The sequence below is a fragment of the Aquarana catesbeiana genome, linkage group LG06 (genome assembly GCF_042186555.1).
Source record: "Aquarana catesbeiana isolate 2022-GZ linkage group LG06, ASM4218655v1, whole genome shotgun sequence".
NCBI lineage: Eukaryota > Metazoa > Chordata > Amphibia > Anura > Ranidae > Aquarana > Aquarana catesbeiana.
The window spans coordinates 411134017-411151928 of record NC_133329.1 but is presented as its reverse complement, the minus strand read 5'-3'; the positions used below and the strand labels follow the sequence as shown (position 1 = coordinate 411151928).

Sequence of the window (17912 nt, the reverse complement as noted above, 5' to 3'; positions counted from 1 at the left end):
CATCTCTCTAATCAATAGCACTACTATGGGCCCGTCCCCCGCATGCCAAGGTTCTGGGTGTAACCCTGGACTCTGAACTCTCCTTTCGGCCACACATCCAAACACTTTACAAATCTTGCCATCTCAACCTCTGCAACATCTCCGAAATACGCCCCTTCCTTACCAATGACCCCAAAAAACTCCCAGTCCACTCCCTGGTCATCTCCCACCTCGACTACTGCAACTCCCTCCTCATGGATCACCTTTACACAGGCCACACCCCCTTCAATCCATCATGAATGCTGCTGCCAGGCTCATCCACCTTACCAACGTCAATCCCTCCACCGGCCTCCGCTCACCCAACTAATTCAATTCAAAATTCTAATAACTTACAAAGCCGACCACATCTCAGGGCCCCCCCCCAGCTACGTCACTAAAACTAGTCTCAAAATACCAACCTAATCATTCCCTTCGTTCCTCCCAAGACCTCCTGCTCTCTAGTTCCCTCATCACCTCCTCCCATTCTCACCTCCAGGACTTTTCCAGAGCCTCTCCCATCCTCTGGAACTCCTTACCCCAACCTGTCCAACTATCTCCGACCCTGCTTGCTTTTAGACCATCCCTGAAAACCCTCCTCTTCAGAGAAGACTACCCCTCCCCCCACCTAACAACTGTACTTTTCCTTTCTCCATCAGATCATCCCCCACAGATATCTTTTGTATCACTTGACCCTCCCCTCTAGATTGTAAGCTCTAAGGAGCAGAGCCCTCTGATCCCTCCTGTATTGTATGGTAACTGTACTCTCTGCCCCCATGTTGTAAAGTGCTGTGCAAACTGTTGGCTCTATATAAATCCTGTATAAATAATAATAATCATACTGATCATGTGACCAGCCAGAGTGATAATAATCATACTGATCATGTGACCAGGTCAAAGAGATGATGGTGATAATACTGATCATGTTACCAGGCCAGAGAGATGATACTGATCATGTGACTGGGCCAGGGAGATGATTACTGATCATGTGACTGGGGCCAGGGAGATGATACTGATCATGTGACTGGGCCAGGGAGATGATACTGATCATGTGACTGGGCCAGGGAGATGATACTGATCATGTGACTGGGCCAGAGAGATGATACTGATCATGTGACCGGGCCAGAGAGATGATACTGATCATGTGACTGGGCCAGAGAGATGATACTGATCATGTGACTGGGCCAGGAAGATGATACTGATCATGTGACTGGGCCAGGAAGATGATACTGATCATGTGACTGGGCCAGGGAGATGATACTGATCATGTGACTGGGCCAGGGAGATGATACCGATCATGTGACCGGGCCAGGGAGATGATACCGATCATGTGACCGGGCCAGGGAGATGATACCGATCATGTGACCGGGCCAGGGAGATGATACCGATCATGTGACCGGGCCAGGGAGATGATACCGATCATGTGACTGACTGGGCCAGGGAGATGATACTACAAAAACATGCTGGTAGGGTTAATTGGATCCGTCTAAATTGTCCCTAGTATGTATGAATAGGAGTTAGGGACCTTAGATTGTAAGCTCCTTGAGGGTAGGGACTGATGTGAATGTACAATGTATGTAAAGCGCTGCGTAAATTGACGGCTCTATATAAGTACCTGAAAATAAATACTGATCATGTGACCAGGCCAGAGTGATGATACTGATCATGTGATCAGGCCAGAGTGATGATAATAATAATACTGATTATGTGACCAGGTCAGAGAGATAACACTGATCATGTGATCAGGTCATAGAGCTCTCTCTTCTGATTGGACAATAGTCGGTGCAGATTTCTGGTTTGTCTTGTTCTCAGTATTTCTCTCATTGCAGGTTTTAGTCATCAATAAAGGATTGGATCGATGTGCGGCTTTATTACAAGACATCCTGCATTGCGAGACACGAGGTACGGACTCCTCCTGTACACTTCCTTATGTCATGTTTCTTCTTTAAAGTGGGGTTCCACCCAAATTTTGAACAATATCTGTATGTATTCTCTTCCTTGCCTAGATGCTGACATGCCGTTTAAAAAAATTTAAATCGCCGTAATTACCTTTTATTTTTCTATTCTTCTTTGCACTTCCTGGTTCTCCTCCCGTGGGAGTAGGCGTGTTTCTAGCCTCTCCCAGACTCCTGGGAGCTAGTCTCAGGCTTCCCAGGATGCCACTGAGCATGTGCGGGAACGAGCGGTGAATGCTGGGAGCACAGCATTCACCACATCCAGGAAATAAATGCTTGTGGGCTTCAAATGCCCACAATGAAGATGGAAACCGCCTGCACATATTACACACAATATGTGAGTATGTAATGCTGTGAATGAACTAAAAAAAAAAAAAATGATAGATAGGTGGACCCCCGCTTTAAGAGGTTGAACAGTCAGATTGTACCCCTCCCCCTCCCAGGAGATTGGAACATTTAAAGCTGAACTCTGTAATCGGCATAATAAATCTCCCTGGGGGCCCCTCCCCCTCCCTAGATATGCTGAGAGAGCAAAACTGAACTGCCTAATGTGGATATATATATATATATATATATATATGAGATTTCTTCCCACTCCCTTTATCCTGGGAACCCTGACTTGTGCTGTGGGTGAGGGGTTCCCAGACACACCCACTGTAAGCTCTTTGCTGTCTCTCACATACAGAGAGCACTATGAAGTTTCTCAGAGTCAGAGCTGCCTGGCCACTTTCTGTGTGATTGATGACACGGTAAGGAGGGAGAGCGGTAAGGAGGGAGAGGAAGTTAAAATACAGGAAACGCTCCCAGTGAACATGTGAGGAGTGAACATACTGATATTGGCACAGTTGCAGGGTTTGCTGGACAGAATTGGTAGCTGAGATTTTCAGTCCCCCTGTAGTATTAGGGTTATCAGTTTTCAGTCCTGCCATTATAGTGCTGTGATTACATTGTGTTTTCAGTCTTTATCCCTCTGTTACCCTAAATGCAGACAAGGCAACAAAACCGCCCAAAGCAACCTTTCCAAGAGCCCATTGTAAATCATCTGTAAAAGTGAAGAAGAACGCGGTGAAGAAGCCGACTACCGCATCACATGTGCACAGAGAGAAAGGTAAGTGGGTGGGGTCTCTGCTGTCCAATCACTGAGCTCATCCTGTGATGTTGCAGTGGAAGGGAAGTGTCAGGTCTCTTCTGTCCAATCACTGAGATTATTCTGTGATGCCATGGCAGAGGAGGGAGGGGGAGGAGTTTGAGGTCTCAGCAGCCTAAGCACTGAGCTCATCCTATGATGCTGTGGCGGGGCAGAGTGGGGAGGAGTTTGAGGTATCTTCTACCCTCATCCTATGACGCTGTGGAGGAGGAGTGTCAGATCTCTGCTGTCCAATCACTGAGCTCATTCTATGATGTCATGGCAGAGGAGGGTAGAGGGGAAGTTCCTGGTCTATGCTGTCCAATCACTGAGCTCATCCTATGATGTCATGGTGGAGAACGGTGGAGGGGAAGTCCCTCCTCTTTGCTATGCAATCACTGAGCACATCCTATGATGTCATGGTGGAGGGGAGTTTCTGGTCTATGCTGTCCAATCGCTGAGCTCATCCTATGATGTCATGGCAGAGGAGGGTAGAGGGGAAGTTCCTGGTCTATGCTGTCCAATCACTGAGCTCATCCTATGATGTCATGGCGGAGGAGGGTAGAGGGTGTGTTCCTGGTCTATGCTGTCCAATCACTGAGCTCATCCTATGATGTCATGGCAGAGGAGGGTGGAGGGGAAGGTCCTGGTCTATGCTGTCCAATCACTGAGCTCATCCTATGATGTCATGGCAGAGGGGAAGTTCCTGGTCTATGCTGTCCAATCGCTGAGCTCATCCTATGATGTCATGGCAGAGGAGGGTGGAGGGGAAGGTCCTGGTCTATGCTGTCCAATCACTGAGCTCATCCTATGATGTCATGGCAGAGGAGGGTGGAGGGGAAGGTCCTGGTCTATGCTGTCCAATCACTGAGCTCATCCTATGATGTCATGGCAGAGGAGGGTGGAGGGGAAGGTCCTGGTCTATGCTGTCCAATCACTGAGCTCATCCTATGATGTCATGGCAGAGGGGAAGTTCCTGGTCTCTTCTGTCCAATCACTGAGCTCATCCTATGATGTCATGGCAGAGGGGAAGTTCCTGGTCTCTTCTGTCCAATCACTGAGCTCATCCTATGATGTCATGGCAGAGGAGGGTGGAGGGGAGTTTCTGGGCTGTGTGGTCCTCATTAGACTCCTGGAGTTTTTTGTGTAGATCCCATAATACAAATCGTCTTATTTTCCGTTTTTACAGTTATTGTCAGGAAGTTGGCACCTTCAGGGGGTTGTAATAACGTGAAGGGGGAGGGACCCCCTGTGACCGCCTCCTCTCCAGCACTGCCTGTCGCTAACTGTGACCTCATACAGACCCAGATGCAGCTTCTGAACAGAGCCGCCTGCAATGCTGCCTCAGCACCAGGTATACAAAAACTGCACAACTCTCCTTATTTCTTGTTTCAATTTGTGGAGTTTTATTTTGAATCCATTTTAAGTGCAGCGGATTCCAGCGTCAGGACTTGGCGGACTCGTACAGGTTGGATCACAGGATCACTCAGCCTGTACAAAGAAATTACCGATCGCATGTCTCCGCCCCCAACCTGCAGTTAGGGACAGACCAGCAAACCAGGTTGAACATCCTTCCCTAACCGCACCTGCTGTGTAAAGGAGGCATTTAATATATGACAAAGGATTCCCAAAGCACTGTGTGACCTAAAGAGAGATCACAGAATCTGAATGCCTGTAGGCCAACCAGCTTTGTCTAATTGAAATTATTATTTATTATGCAAATATGAAAATGCCTCGATGAGCGGGTGTCTGGAGGGGTGGGTGTTCCTAGGAGGGCTGTACTTACATAGGTAACACCCACATATGATGCTGATCCTCCATGATTGAAAGAGCTGAACTCCAACAAATGGTCAGGTTCAGTGTCTGCATTCCCGCCATCTGTTGTGGGTTTTTTTTTTTTTTTTTGGTCATGTGACTTGTTGGTGATTTTCACTTTTATATATTTGTAACCAATTCTTTGTAAATTTGAATTATGACATTAATTCTGAGTAACATTAAATTCGCAGCTCCCGAATCCGCTGTAATGTTCAACTACCGCCTGCCGACATCAACCCCGACCCTGTCACCGCAACAGCCAGCGAACCCCCCGGTGAGAAATGTCCTCAGGGCGAGCCTACATGGATCTATGGAGGAGGGGGGGTGGTCCTACCATTCACATACATGGATCTATGGAGGAGAGGGGTGATCCTACTACTCACATACACGGATCTATGGTGGAGGGGGTTACCCTACCGCTCACATACACGGATCTATGGTGGAGGGCGTTACCCTACCTCTCACATACACGGATCTATGGGAAAGGGGGTTACCCTATTGATCACATACACGGATCTATGGGGGAAGGAGGGATCATACCAATCACATGCATGAATATATGGTGGAGGGGGTGATCACACTACTCGCATGCATTGATCTGTGGAGGAGGGGCTTACCCTACCACTCACATACATGGATCGATTGGGGGGAAGGGGGTTACCCTACCACTCACATACATGGATCTATGGGGGGAGGGGGTGATCACACCACTCGCATACATGGATCTATGGAGGAGGGGGTTACCCTACCACTCACATGCATGGATCTATGGGGGAGGGGGTTACCCTACCACTCACTTGCATGAATCTTTGGGGGGGTGATTACACCACTCGCATACATGGATCTATGAAAGGGGGCTGTTATCCTTCTGCTCACATACATTGATCTATGGAGGAGAGGATGATCCTACCAGTCACATACATGGATCTATGTAAAGGGTGGGGTATCTATTGCTCAGATATATGGATTTATGTAAAGGGGGTTACCCTACCGCTCACATAGATGGATCTATGGTGGAGGGGGTTACCCTACCGCTCAGGGACTGATGATTCTGTTTGTTTTGCAGGATGCCGGCTATGGAGTGTATTACCAGTCTCTGCCACTAGGGGGAGCAGCTCCCTTTCCATCAGTTAGTTCAGCAGCCCTGACACACTCTGTGCCGCCCGCAGCCTGTAATGTACAAGCACCTGTGCAGCAAACATCCAACAGTTCCTCTTATCAGCCGACCCGCCAAGCTGACCTATTATTGCAGTCCACTAATTATATAAACCAGATACGGGACTCGGATCTCCTGCAGTGTGTGGCCGCACATTTGGCACAGCTGGGCAGTCAGGAAGCAACAAACGCACCCGAGCCTGAAAAAGAGAGACTTCTGACCGAGACTGAGGAGGTGTCCAGTGATGAGGAGGAGGAGGTCATGGTGGACAAGGCCATGGCAAGAAACATCAGCTGTCAGACGAGCTTCAGCAACCAGAAAAAGAGCAGCCCCGAAAAGACCGAGCGGAAGATCAGAACAGTCAAATATCTTCTGGGAGAGATAAAGGCTCTAGTGGCTGATCGAGGTATCAATCACTTCTCAGTACTAATGATAGTCGTCCCGCTCTTCCTTCTCAGTACTAATAGTCGTCCCACTCTTCCTTCTCAGTACTAATGATAGTCATCCCGCTCTTCCTTCTCAGTACTAATGATAGTCATCCCGCTCTTCCTTCTCAGTACTAATGATAGTCATCCCGCTCTTCCTTCTCAGTACTAATGATAGTCATCCTGCTCTTCCTTCTCAGTACTAATAATAGTCGTCCCGCTCTTCCTTCTCAGTACTAATGATAGTCGTCCCGCTCTTCCTTCTCAGTACTATTGATAGTCGTCCCACTCTTCTCAGTACTAATGATAGTCATCCTGCTCTTCCTTCTCAGTACTATTGATAGTCGTCCCGCTCTTCCTTCTCAGTACTATTGATAGTCGTCCCGCTCTTCCTTCTCAGTACTAATGATAGTCATCCTGCTCTTCCTTCTCAGTACTAATAATAGTCGTCCCGCTCTTCCTTCTCAGTACTAATAGTCGTCCCGCTCTTCCTTCTCAGTACTAGTGATAGTCGTCCCGCTCTTCCTTCTCAGTACTATTGATAGTCGTCCCGCTCTTCCTTCTCAGTACTATTGATAGTCGTCCCGCTCTTCCTTCTCAGTACTATTGATAGTCGTCCCGCTCGTCCTTCTCAGTACTATTGATAGTCGTCCCGCTCTTCCTTCTCAGTACTATTGATAGTCGTCCCGCTCTTCCTTCTCAGTACTAATGATAGTCGTCCCGCTCTCCCTTCCCAGTACTAATGATAGTTGTCCTGCTCTTCCTTCTCAGTACTAATAATAGTCATCACGCTCTTCCTTCTCATCATTCTCAGTACTAATGATAGTCGTTCTGCTCTTTCTTGGGGTGTGAGATCCAGGGGTCCAATTAGAATACTGTGTGTGTGTGTCCTCTACCTGTGCACCTAACCCCTTATTACGATATGCATTGCTGATAGAGGCCTGGGTGATCCTGCCATTTCCCTGGACTTCCTTTATTCTTAGTAACAATTGTATTGCAGCCGATCCTCTGACTTCTACTTTGCCACCTTTTTTTTTTTTTTTCCCCATAAGGAAGTTGTGCACTTCCTCTTTTTTCCTCTGGGAGCCGCCTCACCTGACACTTTGCATTGGATTGTGGGGTGACTTCGGCAGGTTGACTGGCAGAAGCTCCTTCTCCCCAACTAGAGGCCGCATGAGACACTCTTCAGCAGCTTGTGAAACGGCTCTAGCGCAATGATTGACAGCAGCTCCTTCTTCCTATTGATCTACCCTACCTGACCATCTCCAGTGGCTTGCAGGGTGATTGACAGAAGCTCCTTGTACCCAGCTAGCCGCCCCATGTGGCACTCTTCAGCAGCTTGCAGGGGGAGCTCCAGCAGGGTGATTGACATCAGCAATGGAACGTCCTGCAGTGATGCCTACAGGCAGCATCACAGGTTGTCTGCTATCTCCATGTATCAACCTCAGAGTGTGGAGCAAGGTCAGGATTATCACATGAGTGCCGTATAATAAAAACTGTAAGGTATTTTTCCCAATATGATTTATAAACCTGTCATTTACGTGGTTCTATGTACTTCCTGTACACACGGCCAGGTTATAGTGGGTTTACATGCACTATAACAGTAGCTGAGATTGAGATTCTCCTCAAAAAATACACCACTGCTTCCCATTAAGATTCATGAAGTCAGGAACTTAAGTGTCAGACATTTCCTGAGATCTTCCATAGACTGTATTTTACAACAATTGATCTGATGTGTGTTTGCAGATGACGGGGAAGCTCTGCGTCTGGTTACAGAGCTGGAGCACAACGTGTCTCTTCTGCCGGCGGTGGTGGGGAGTACGAATGTTCATGCGGAGATCGCTCTGGCCCTGCAGCCCCTGAGGAGTGATAACGCCCAGCTGAGGAGGTGAGTGACGGCAGAATGTCACAACTGCTGAGTTCTTCCTGTTCGGTGTGTCTGAGATCGAGTGTGACCCTCAGAAGTGTACGGGAGATGATTGGTGTCCCTGCAGATTGTGTAAGTTTTGCCCACTTACATAGAAATGAAGGGTCTATAATTTTTATCAGAGGTGTATTTTATATGATAGAGACAGAATATCAACCAAAAATCCAGAAAAAAAATACCACATGATACAAATGTTATAAATGGAGTTGCAGTTCCGTGAGTAAAATAAGTATTTGATCCCCCAAGAAAAACATGACTTAGTGGTTGGTGGAGAAACCCTTGTTGGTGATCACAGAGGTCAGACGTTTCTTGTAGGTGGTGATCAGGTTTGCACACATCTCAGGAGGGGTTTTGGTCCACTCTTCTTTACAGATCTTCTCTAAATCCTTAAAGTGGAGGGCCACCCTGAAAAAAAAATTGCACTAAAAATCCTAAAAAAAAAACGTGGAAAAAAAAAAAAATTTAAACTTACCTAAACCCTTGTTGCTAGGCAGTCTTCCTAATCTGCCTCTTCCGCAGCGTGTCCTGTTCTTCGGTGAGCGGCCCCGTAGCCTTCTGGGACCTGTGTGTGTGTTTCCAGAAAACCACAGGGCCATTCACAGAGCGTCACGCCGCTCGCGCGTGCGCAGTAGGAAACTGGCAGTGAAGCCGCAAGGCTCCACTGCCTGTTTCCCTTACTTAGGATGGTGGTGCCGGGACCCGAGGGATGGGGCGGCCAACATCGCGGGCACCCAGGACAGGTAAGTCTACTTATTTAAAGTCAACAGCGACAGTGTTTGTAGCTGCTGACTTAAAAAAAAAACGTTAGCTGGTCGGAATCCCGCTTTAAGGATTCTTGGCAACTCGAAGTATCAGCTCCCTCCATAAATTTTCTATAGACTTAAAGTGATACTAAAAGTTCGTAATTTTTTTTTATTTTCTAAATCTGTTCCTTTTAAGGTAGTATACTGTTTGGTTCACCTACCTTTTCCTTCGTTTTCCTTTGTAAATGCTTTTTTTTTCTGTGTGTGAATTTTCAACTTCCTGTTCCTCCTCCTAGAAGCGTGCCCCCATCATCTGAGCCGTTCTGGCTGGGGGTTAGTCAGCGTGCTCGCCCCCCTCCCTTGGGACTACACCCCTGCGAGGAGACGCTGTGTGCATTCACAGGCACGGGAGGCAGGGGAGCTGAGGGCGTGTCTAAGATGCTGTAGCTCCGCCTCCCGTGCCTTGCTATTGTAATCTGAATGACCATCTCAGCACAGCTCCGCCCCCTTTTTTTGCTGAAGTGGAAGTGTGGCTCAGGTTTGTCGTCGCACAGCGAAAAAGCGGCACTGCGCATGTGCGATGCCGCTAAGCATCAAGGGAATTGTAGTTCCTTTTGAAGCCGTGACGTTGCTGCAGGGAGCAAGCTTGAAAACCCCGGAAGTTGAGGAGGACATACAGAGAGGAAAGGAGGAAGTGCTGATAAAGCCTATTTATCTAACAGGTAAATAACAGCTAGATTCATGATCGATATAGTATATAGATCAGATATTGCCAAAAAATGTTTTGGCTTTACAACCCCTTTAAGGTCTGGAGACTGACTAGACCACTCCAGGACCTTAATGTCCTTCTTCTTGAGCCACTCTGTGGTTGCCTTGGCGGTATGTTTCGGGTCATTGTCATGCTGGAAGACCCATCCATGACCCATCTTCAGTGTTCTGGATGAGGGAAGAAGGTTCTCATCCAAGATTTTACAATACATGGCCCCGTCCATTGGACCCTCAATGGGGCAAAGTCGGCCTGAACCTTTATCAGAGAAACCGCCCCAAAGCATCATGTTTCCACCTCCGTGTGACTGTAGGGATGGGGTGTGACTGTAGGGATGGTGACTGTAGGGATGGTGTGTGACTGTAGGGATGGCGTTCTTAGGGTCATAGTCACCATTTTTCTTCCTCCAAACACGGCGAGTCGAGTTAATACCAAAGAGCTGAATTTTGGTCTCATCTGACCACAGAACTTTCTCCCCCCAATCCTTCTCTGAATCATTTAGATGTTCATTGGTAGACTTCAGACAAGTCTGTACATGTGTCTTCCTGAGGAGGAGGACCTTGTGGGATCTTCAGGATTTCAATCTATGGAGGAGTATTGTGTTACCAATGGTTTGTTTGGTGACTTCTGAATTTTTGGTTGATATTCTGTCTCTATCATATAAAATACAGCTATGATAAAATTTATAGACCCTTCATTTCTTTGTAAGTGGGCAAAACTTACACAATCTGCAGGTGAGACAATCAGTATTCCCCCCCCCCCCCCCACTGTATAATGTCCAGTTCTACAACTTCCCCCCCCCATTTCATGCATTCAATAAAGTTTACTGTAGTGCTCAAAACTCGTCTATAAAATGTGTGTAATTTGTGAACATTACTGGAAATTTACTGTTCAATCCAATAACAGCGCACATGGCTAAATCTTCTTTACTGATATTCAACTGATTTTTATTCGCTTTTAACCACTTCAGCCCTGAAAGGTTTTACCCCCTTAATGACCAGGCCATTTTTTGCGATACGGCACTGTTTTACTTTACCTGACAATTTCACGGTCGTGCGACGCTGTACCCAAACAAAATTTTTTTATTCCCCACAAATAGAGATTTCTTTTTGGTGGTATTTGATCACCTCTGCGGTTTTTATTTGTTTGCACTATAAACAAAAAAGCGACAATTTTGAAATAAAAAATATATAGGCCAATATGTATTCTGCTACATATTACTAGTAATAAAAAAAATCTCAATAAGCGTATATTGATTGGTTTGCGCAAAAGTTATCACGTCTACAAACTATGGGATATTTTTGTGGGGTTTTTTTTTTTTTTTTTTACTAGCAATGGCAGCGATCAGCAGTTTTTAGCGGGACTGCAACATTGCGGCGGACAAATCGGACACCTAACTGACACTTTTTGGGGACCAATTACATTATTACAGTGATCAGTGCGAAAGATATGCACTGTCACTGTACTAATGATACTGACAGGGAAGGGGTTAACATCAGCGATCAAAGGGTTAAAGTGGAAGTCCATGCAAAATCTGAAATCCCTGCATCTATAGACACCAGGGCTCTAACACCCTCCTCATCCTCCTACTCCTCATCTTCAATCATCCATCCTCATCTTCAATCATCCATCCTCATCTTCAATCATCCATCCTCATCCTCATCCTCCATCTCACATAATATAATAGCACTTCATCAGCAGCATCTGTTAATAATGACATCTAATATTTTACTATTTCCAGGAGACTGCGAATACTGAACCAGCAGCTGAGAGATCGGGAGAGAACGGCGAGATCAGAGGAGCAGAGCTATGAAGGTGAGTCTGTCCACAGAATTCAGGAGCAGCCAAATCCTTTCTACCCCTCCCCCCACCCCTCCACAAATTCACACTTCCCTCCATCTGATGGCGACTCTTCTGCTGGTTTTGTTTTACATCGACGTCTCGCTTTCCTGTCCCGTCTGCACATTACAACCCCATAGACCTTCTTTTAAAATCTTCTCCAGCCTTGAGATACAACACCATAGAAATCCTCTCTATAGGGCACTGATACACACAGGGCAGTAAAGTCTTGTGGCACTCGATGTATACAAGAACCACCACTGCCAAGGTGACTATCATCTGTTTTTTATTTTTGTATTTTTTCTCTCTAAAATTAAAAACCAGTTTGCACTCACCTGCTCGTTGTAATGGTATTAGACAGAGTGGCCCTGAACCCCCTCTTCTGGGGTCCCCACAAGTGCTTTTTGTTCCTCCTCTTCTGCGAGTTCCCCCATAGAAAGCCACTTGTAAGTGTTTAATGGGGGATGGGAGGGGGAACTGCTATTAAAAAGGGTATTTTTTTACCTTATTGCATTGAAGTTAAAAAAAACTTTTGCCTTTAGAACCACTTTAAAGTGATTATAAAGGGGAAAAAAAACAAGAATAAAAACATTTCTATACTTACCTGCAGTGGAACAGAGTGGCCTGGAACCTCCTCTTCTCTGGTCTGCTGCCCGTCCTCCTGGCCCCTCCCCCCTGCTGAGTGCTGAGTTGTTATGGGGGCACTTATCCGTGCTCCCTCCTGAGCCGTCTGTGTTTACACAGAGAACAGCTCGGCCCTGCCCCCCTCTCTCCTCACTGGCTGTGATTGCCAGCAGCAGGAGTCAATGGCTTGTCCCGCTACTACTGCCTCTTTATCCAATGAGGAGAGAGACAGTGCGCTTGTGCACACTGGATCGAGATTGGGCTTAGGTAAGTATAGGGGGGAGCTGAATGCACAATGGTAAGTGTGTGTGTTTTTAGTTATTTTATTTTTTTTTAACCTTTTAAAGCGGTGTTCCACCCAAAAAAAAATATAAAAGGCCAGTAGCTACACATGCTGCAGCTGCTGACTTTTAACGATCGGACACTTACCTGTCCTGGAGTCCAGCGATGTCAGCACCGCAGCTGGTGTTCCCATCAGCTGCCGGGTGCTGCCGCCAGCCATTGCGCGTAAGGGTACCCGGCAGTGTAGCCTTACGACTTCACGCCGGGATCCCTACTGCACATGCACGAGGTCCCGCTCCTCTCTCCTACTGGCCCGGCGACAGGGAGAGGAGGAGGGAACCCCGCGGTGATGTCACGGGCCGCGGCCCAGACTCCTGGAAGTGGAAACAGGATAGTTCCACTTTTGGGTGGAAATCCGCTTTAATGCATAGAATGCATTAAAGGAGAAGTCCAGCCAAAGCTTGTTCTATGCGTGGTCCTATGGATCACAGAAGTGCAAATCGATCTGCACTCCTGTGACCCATTTTCAGCAGGAATGAAGTCCGCTCTCGGCTGACGTCACAGAAATCAGTCCAGGCACCGTGTCACCCCGACTATGGAGTCCGGATCCGCCAGGTGCCTGGACTGACTGAGACGGTCACTCCGCCCCCTCCACAGCCCAACGCTCCAATGAGCGAGGAGGGAAAAGAGCAGAGAGCTGTGACTGACAGTCTATAGTTCTCTGCTCATGGAGCTCTGAAAACCGAGCGATCAGCGTTTTTTCGATCACTCTGTTCTCGGTGCAGAGGCACCGGGGGACCCCCTGTCCATTTTTATTGCTGTCTGTGTCCCGACTTAGGAAGATTCACCCCCTCTATTTGTCCTGCTTACCGTTATCTTTGAAAGTGAAAGGAAATCCCTACATTTTGGGTTGTCCCCAGAAAAGTAATAGAGGGGAAATTTTCCAATGGGGACACTAGTTTCTGGGGACCTGGGGGTTCCCCTAGGCATTCCTTTTTAATTTGCAGGGATTTCCTCTTCCTTCCCGTTTTGGCTATGTAAAAGTAAAGTGAACTGAAGTCTCTGCAATGGGACACAGAGGGTGAAAAAAAATCTGACAGGGGTTATAACCCTCCCTTCCTCTATCCAAAATGGAAGAAAATAGTTTTGCCTATAGTTCTACTTTAAGGTAAATAACCTTCTACCTTTAATAATAAGCTTTAATAATACATTTTAAAATAATATTTGTATTCCCAGAAGAATCCATCAGTTTGTTCGATAATTTTTGTATAGTATAATGTCGTTAGTAGACTTGTTTGTACAACACGTGGTTTACACGTTTTTAAAGGGGAAGTACGGAGAAAGCTCGTTTGGTTGTAGATCACAGGCGTGTAGTTCGTTCTGCACTCCTGTGACCCATTTTCAGCAGACAGCGGACTGAAGTCTGCTGTCAGCTGACATGACAGAGCTGGTCCAGGCTTGGGCCAGATCGCGACCATGTAGTCTGGGTGCGCCCACACGCCTAGACCAGCACCCGGCTCAGCCGCTCAGTGAGCCACTGAGATCCTGTGCTGGTCGCCTCCGCTCCTCCTCTACAGCCCAGCAATCCAGTGAGCAGGGGCCAGAGCAGAGAGCCGCTGACTGATAGTCACCAGCTCTCTGCTCAGCAAGCCACTGAGGTCCGCCCCTCCCCCCCCCCCCCCCCCCCTCTACAGCCCAGCACTCCAATGAGCGTGGGGGGCAGGGCAGAGAGCCACTGACTGACAGTCACCAGCTCTCTGCTCAGCAAGCCACTGAGGTTCGCCCCCCCCCCCCTCTACAGCCCAGCACTCCAATGAGCGTGGGAGGCAGCGTAGAGAGCCACTGACTGACAGTCACCAGCTCTCTGCTCAGGGAGCCATGAGAACCGAGTGATCGGTGGTGTTTGATCGCTCTGTTATCAGTGTAAGAGCCAGCGGGGGACAGATGCAGCATCCACCTAGGTAAGTATGATTCAAGGAAAAAACAGATTCCCATACTTCTCTTTTTAATTGTACCCCAACACGGAAGTGCACCTGATCCTCATCACAATACAAAAGAGTTGCCTTCTGGGTGGGTTTTTTTTTTCGAGGTCCATGGACCCCGTGTTGAAGATGAATGCTGGGTCAGTGTAAAGCCAGCAGCCATATATGGGGCTTGTCCTGATCCTGAAGGAGAACGCCAGTTTGTTGCCGATCATTTTATAATGGTTTTGTTGTTCTAATTGTCTCCGCAGTGACATCCCTCCAGTCTATGAATGAGACATTACAGCAGCAGCTGATGGAGTCTCAGAAAAGCCTGGAGTCCCAGCAGAATAAAAACCAAGAGCTTCTGAAGGTGGTGGAGACCCAGAAAGAGGAGAACAAAACCCTCTCCCAGGTCATCCAGGAGAAGGAAAGGGAAATCCTTCAGATTCTGCAGCAGAAGGACGTCACATCCTCCAGGCTGAAAACCGGTGAGTGATCTCCGGAGAACGTTCACCTTCACATCATCTGACCGTCCCACAGGTGGACTCTGTTTAACCACTTCAGCCGCGGAACAATTTGCCCCCCTTAACGACCAGGCCATTTTGTTTGCGATCAGTGTCAGAAGTTTTTTTCAGATTAATGCATGGGATGCAAACTCAGGTTTACAACCCCTTTTAAGCCGGTTTTTCTCTTTAAAGTAGAACTAAACCCTCCAATCCTTATCAGTTTCACTATAAAGGCCAAGTTCTGGAGCTTTTCTGCTCATCGCATATAGGGTAGCCAATTCACCTGAATGGACTGCCCTATGCACGACAAACACTCCAAAGAAGCTCCAAGACTATTTTTTGAGTGGCGTGTGGTGCAATAATGGTAAATTGGTACATAGAGGAGCTGGAATTAAAAGCATTTTTTTTTAAAGTAATAATGATCCTCCAGAGGATTAGTTTTCATGTGTGGGGGGGTAAATAACGAGACGATGGTCTTTGTGTTTCAGAGTCAGAAGACGCGGTGGGGAACATGAAGAGCCTCCAGTTCAGGTTGGAGTCTGCGGAGAAGGAGAATCAGATTCTGGGGATAACGCTGCGGCAGAGAGACGTGGAAGTTGCCAGATTGAGAGAACTCACACGGTACGGCAATCTTCACAATTCATACTAATCCCATTCGTCCAGCACTGGATGTGATGTGTGAGTACCGCTCAGTCCTGGAGTACTGTCAGCCCAGCCTGTGTGTGATGAAGTGCCCCCTGGCGGGGGGACAACAGGCTGGGCACACAGGACATGGGCAGAATGACACAAGTGTCTGTCTGCCATAGTAAAGCGGTGGTCCCCAACCTTTTTAGCACCAGGGACTGCTTTTGCGGTAGCCAATTTTTCCAGGGACCGGGGTGGAGGTGTTGGATGGGGAAAGCGGTTCATGCAGTTTAAAAAAAAAAAAAAAAACTGCACTGTAAAGAGGCACTGTGATTACAGTGCATTCCCCTTTTATCACAGTGCCCCTTGCAGTCATGCTCCCCCCCCCCCCCCCTTCTCTTTAAAAGCACAGCGCCCCTTCCAATCTCTGCCTCCCCTGCACAGTCTTACCTTCAGCAGGGCAGAGGCATTTAGGAACCAGCAGCCTGAGTCTATTCTCCCAGGTCAGCTGCAAATCGGGAAAGAGAACGGGAGCTGCCAAACTTATCATATTAACAAGCGGGAGATTACCTGCTTCTTGTTATGAAAAGTCTCCCGCTCTCTGTCCCAATATGCAGCTGCTCCCGCCCCCCTGCCTTGCTAATAGGATGACATCAGCGGAGAATAGACACAGGCTGCTAAAGGGCCGGCGCTCCGTGACAGGACTCACCATCTGCTGTGCGATGGCAGCCTGCATAAGGGGCCACAGACCAGGACCGATGCACAGCCCGGGGGTTGGGGACCCCTGTGTTAAAGGATCCTCCGGCACCAGACCGAGGAGGATGTCAGGACAGCATTGGAGTGTGTATAGGTTTGATATATATATATATATATATATATATATATATATATATATATATATATATATATATATATATATATATATATATATATATATATATATATATATATATATATATATATATATATATATATATATATATATATAGTGGAGGGTGGGCTAAAAATAAAATGACAGTTATGAAAAAATGCAGCTCCCTTTCCCCCTTTTTCGTGTGTGTGTGTATAAAACAATCTAAATAATAAAAAAAATATAGATATATATATATATATATATATATATATATATATATATATATATCAGAAGTAGCCTTAAAAAGGGGTTTGCTCCCGTACTGCCCTACAGTTTTTAATCCCTTTTCAAGGCTACTTCTGGCATTTTACATAAAGAGAAAAAAACTAGCTGGATTAAAAATAATCGGGTCTGGCTGCCATTAGATGTTCTCGGTCTTTTGGTTTTGGGGACACAATGTGAGTTCGGGGCCTTGAGGGGACGTCCCCTCCGCTCCATATACTGGAAGGGTAATTATACAACAAGTCGGCTCTGCTTTCTGCAGATGACATCTGGATTGGGTAAGTATAAGAAAAGGATATCCTCCATGGTGGGGGGGCGGGGGTAGAACGCAGTCAGTGAACTCCTAATGCTGTCCAGGAAGGTAAGATGGATAAATTGACCCTGTCACTGCAAATATTATAAAAAAAAAAAAAAAAAAAAAAAAACACAAAGGTTCCAGCAAGAGAAGACACTTCATACTTCCCTCTTCCCGTCCCCCGGACTGGTCTTTGCGCTATTTCTAAGCAAAACAGCCTCCAGTGGTCCCAGGTTGTCCCATAGAAAGCACAGGAACAAATAAGACCATGGCACACAGAGAGAGAGACTTGATGGGGATGTTTTTGGAAGAAAGGCTCTGCATGTAGGATGTAGAGGAAGGTAAGTATTTAAAGTGTTTGTTAACTCAAAAATAAAAACTTATACAGATCCTGGTCACTTAAAGCAGATTAAACAGCACAGTGCTTGTGCTATGTAATTTATCCCCCTCTAAACTGTAAAAAAAAACATAAAAAAAAACCAAAAACCTCCCTGAACCTGCCTCCTTACTGTATCCCCTCTGTGGTCTGACCATGATAATTAGGGCTGCTGAGCCCTGACCACTGTGGTCAGAGTACATCTCTGCTCTCAGCTCTCCTCTCTCCTCCTCCCTGCCTGTCAGTTGTGTCTGTGTCTCCCCCCCTGCTATTGGTAAAATAAAAAAGTTACAATGCTCACTACCAGCACCTCTATTATAGCCTGGTTTTAGCACACTG

General features: G+C 46.9%; 1 protein-coding gene across 1 annotated transcript in view; it reads left to right on the top strand.

The window, feature by feature from the left end:
* Positions 1-1844: 1844 nt before the first annotated feature.
* Positions 1845-17912, top strand: part of CCDC14 (coiled-coil domain containing 14) — a gene marked incomplete at its 5' end in the record, with an annotated part of 18745 nt that continues 2677 nt past the window's right edge. The window contains 9 exon segments of the mRNA XM_073634490.1: positions 1845-1917; positions 2959-3078; positions 4286-4450; positions 5103-5185; positions 5978-6473; positions 8239-8380; positions 11670-11743; positions 14907-15125; positions 15632-15764. Coding sequence (XP_073490591.1) covers positions 1845-1917; positions 2959-3078; positions 4286-4450; positions 5103-5185; positions 5978-6473; positions 8239-8380; positions 11670-11743; positions 14907-15125; positions 15632-15764 — 1505 coding nt within the window.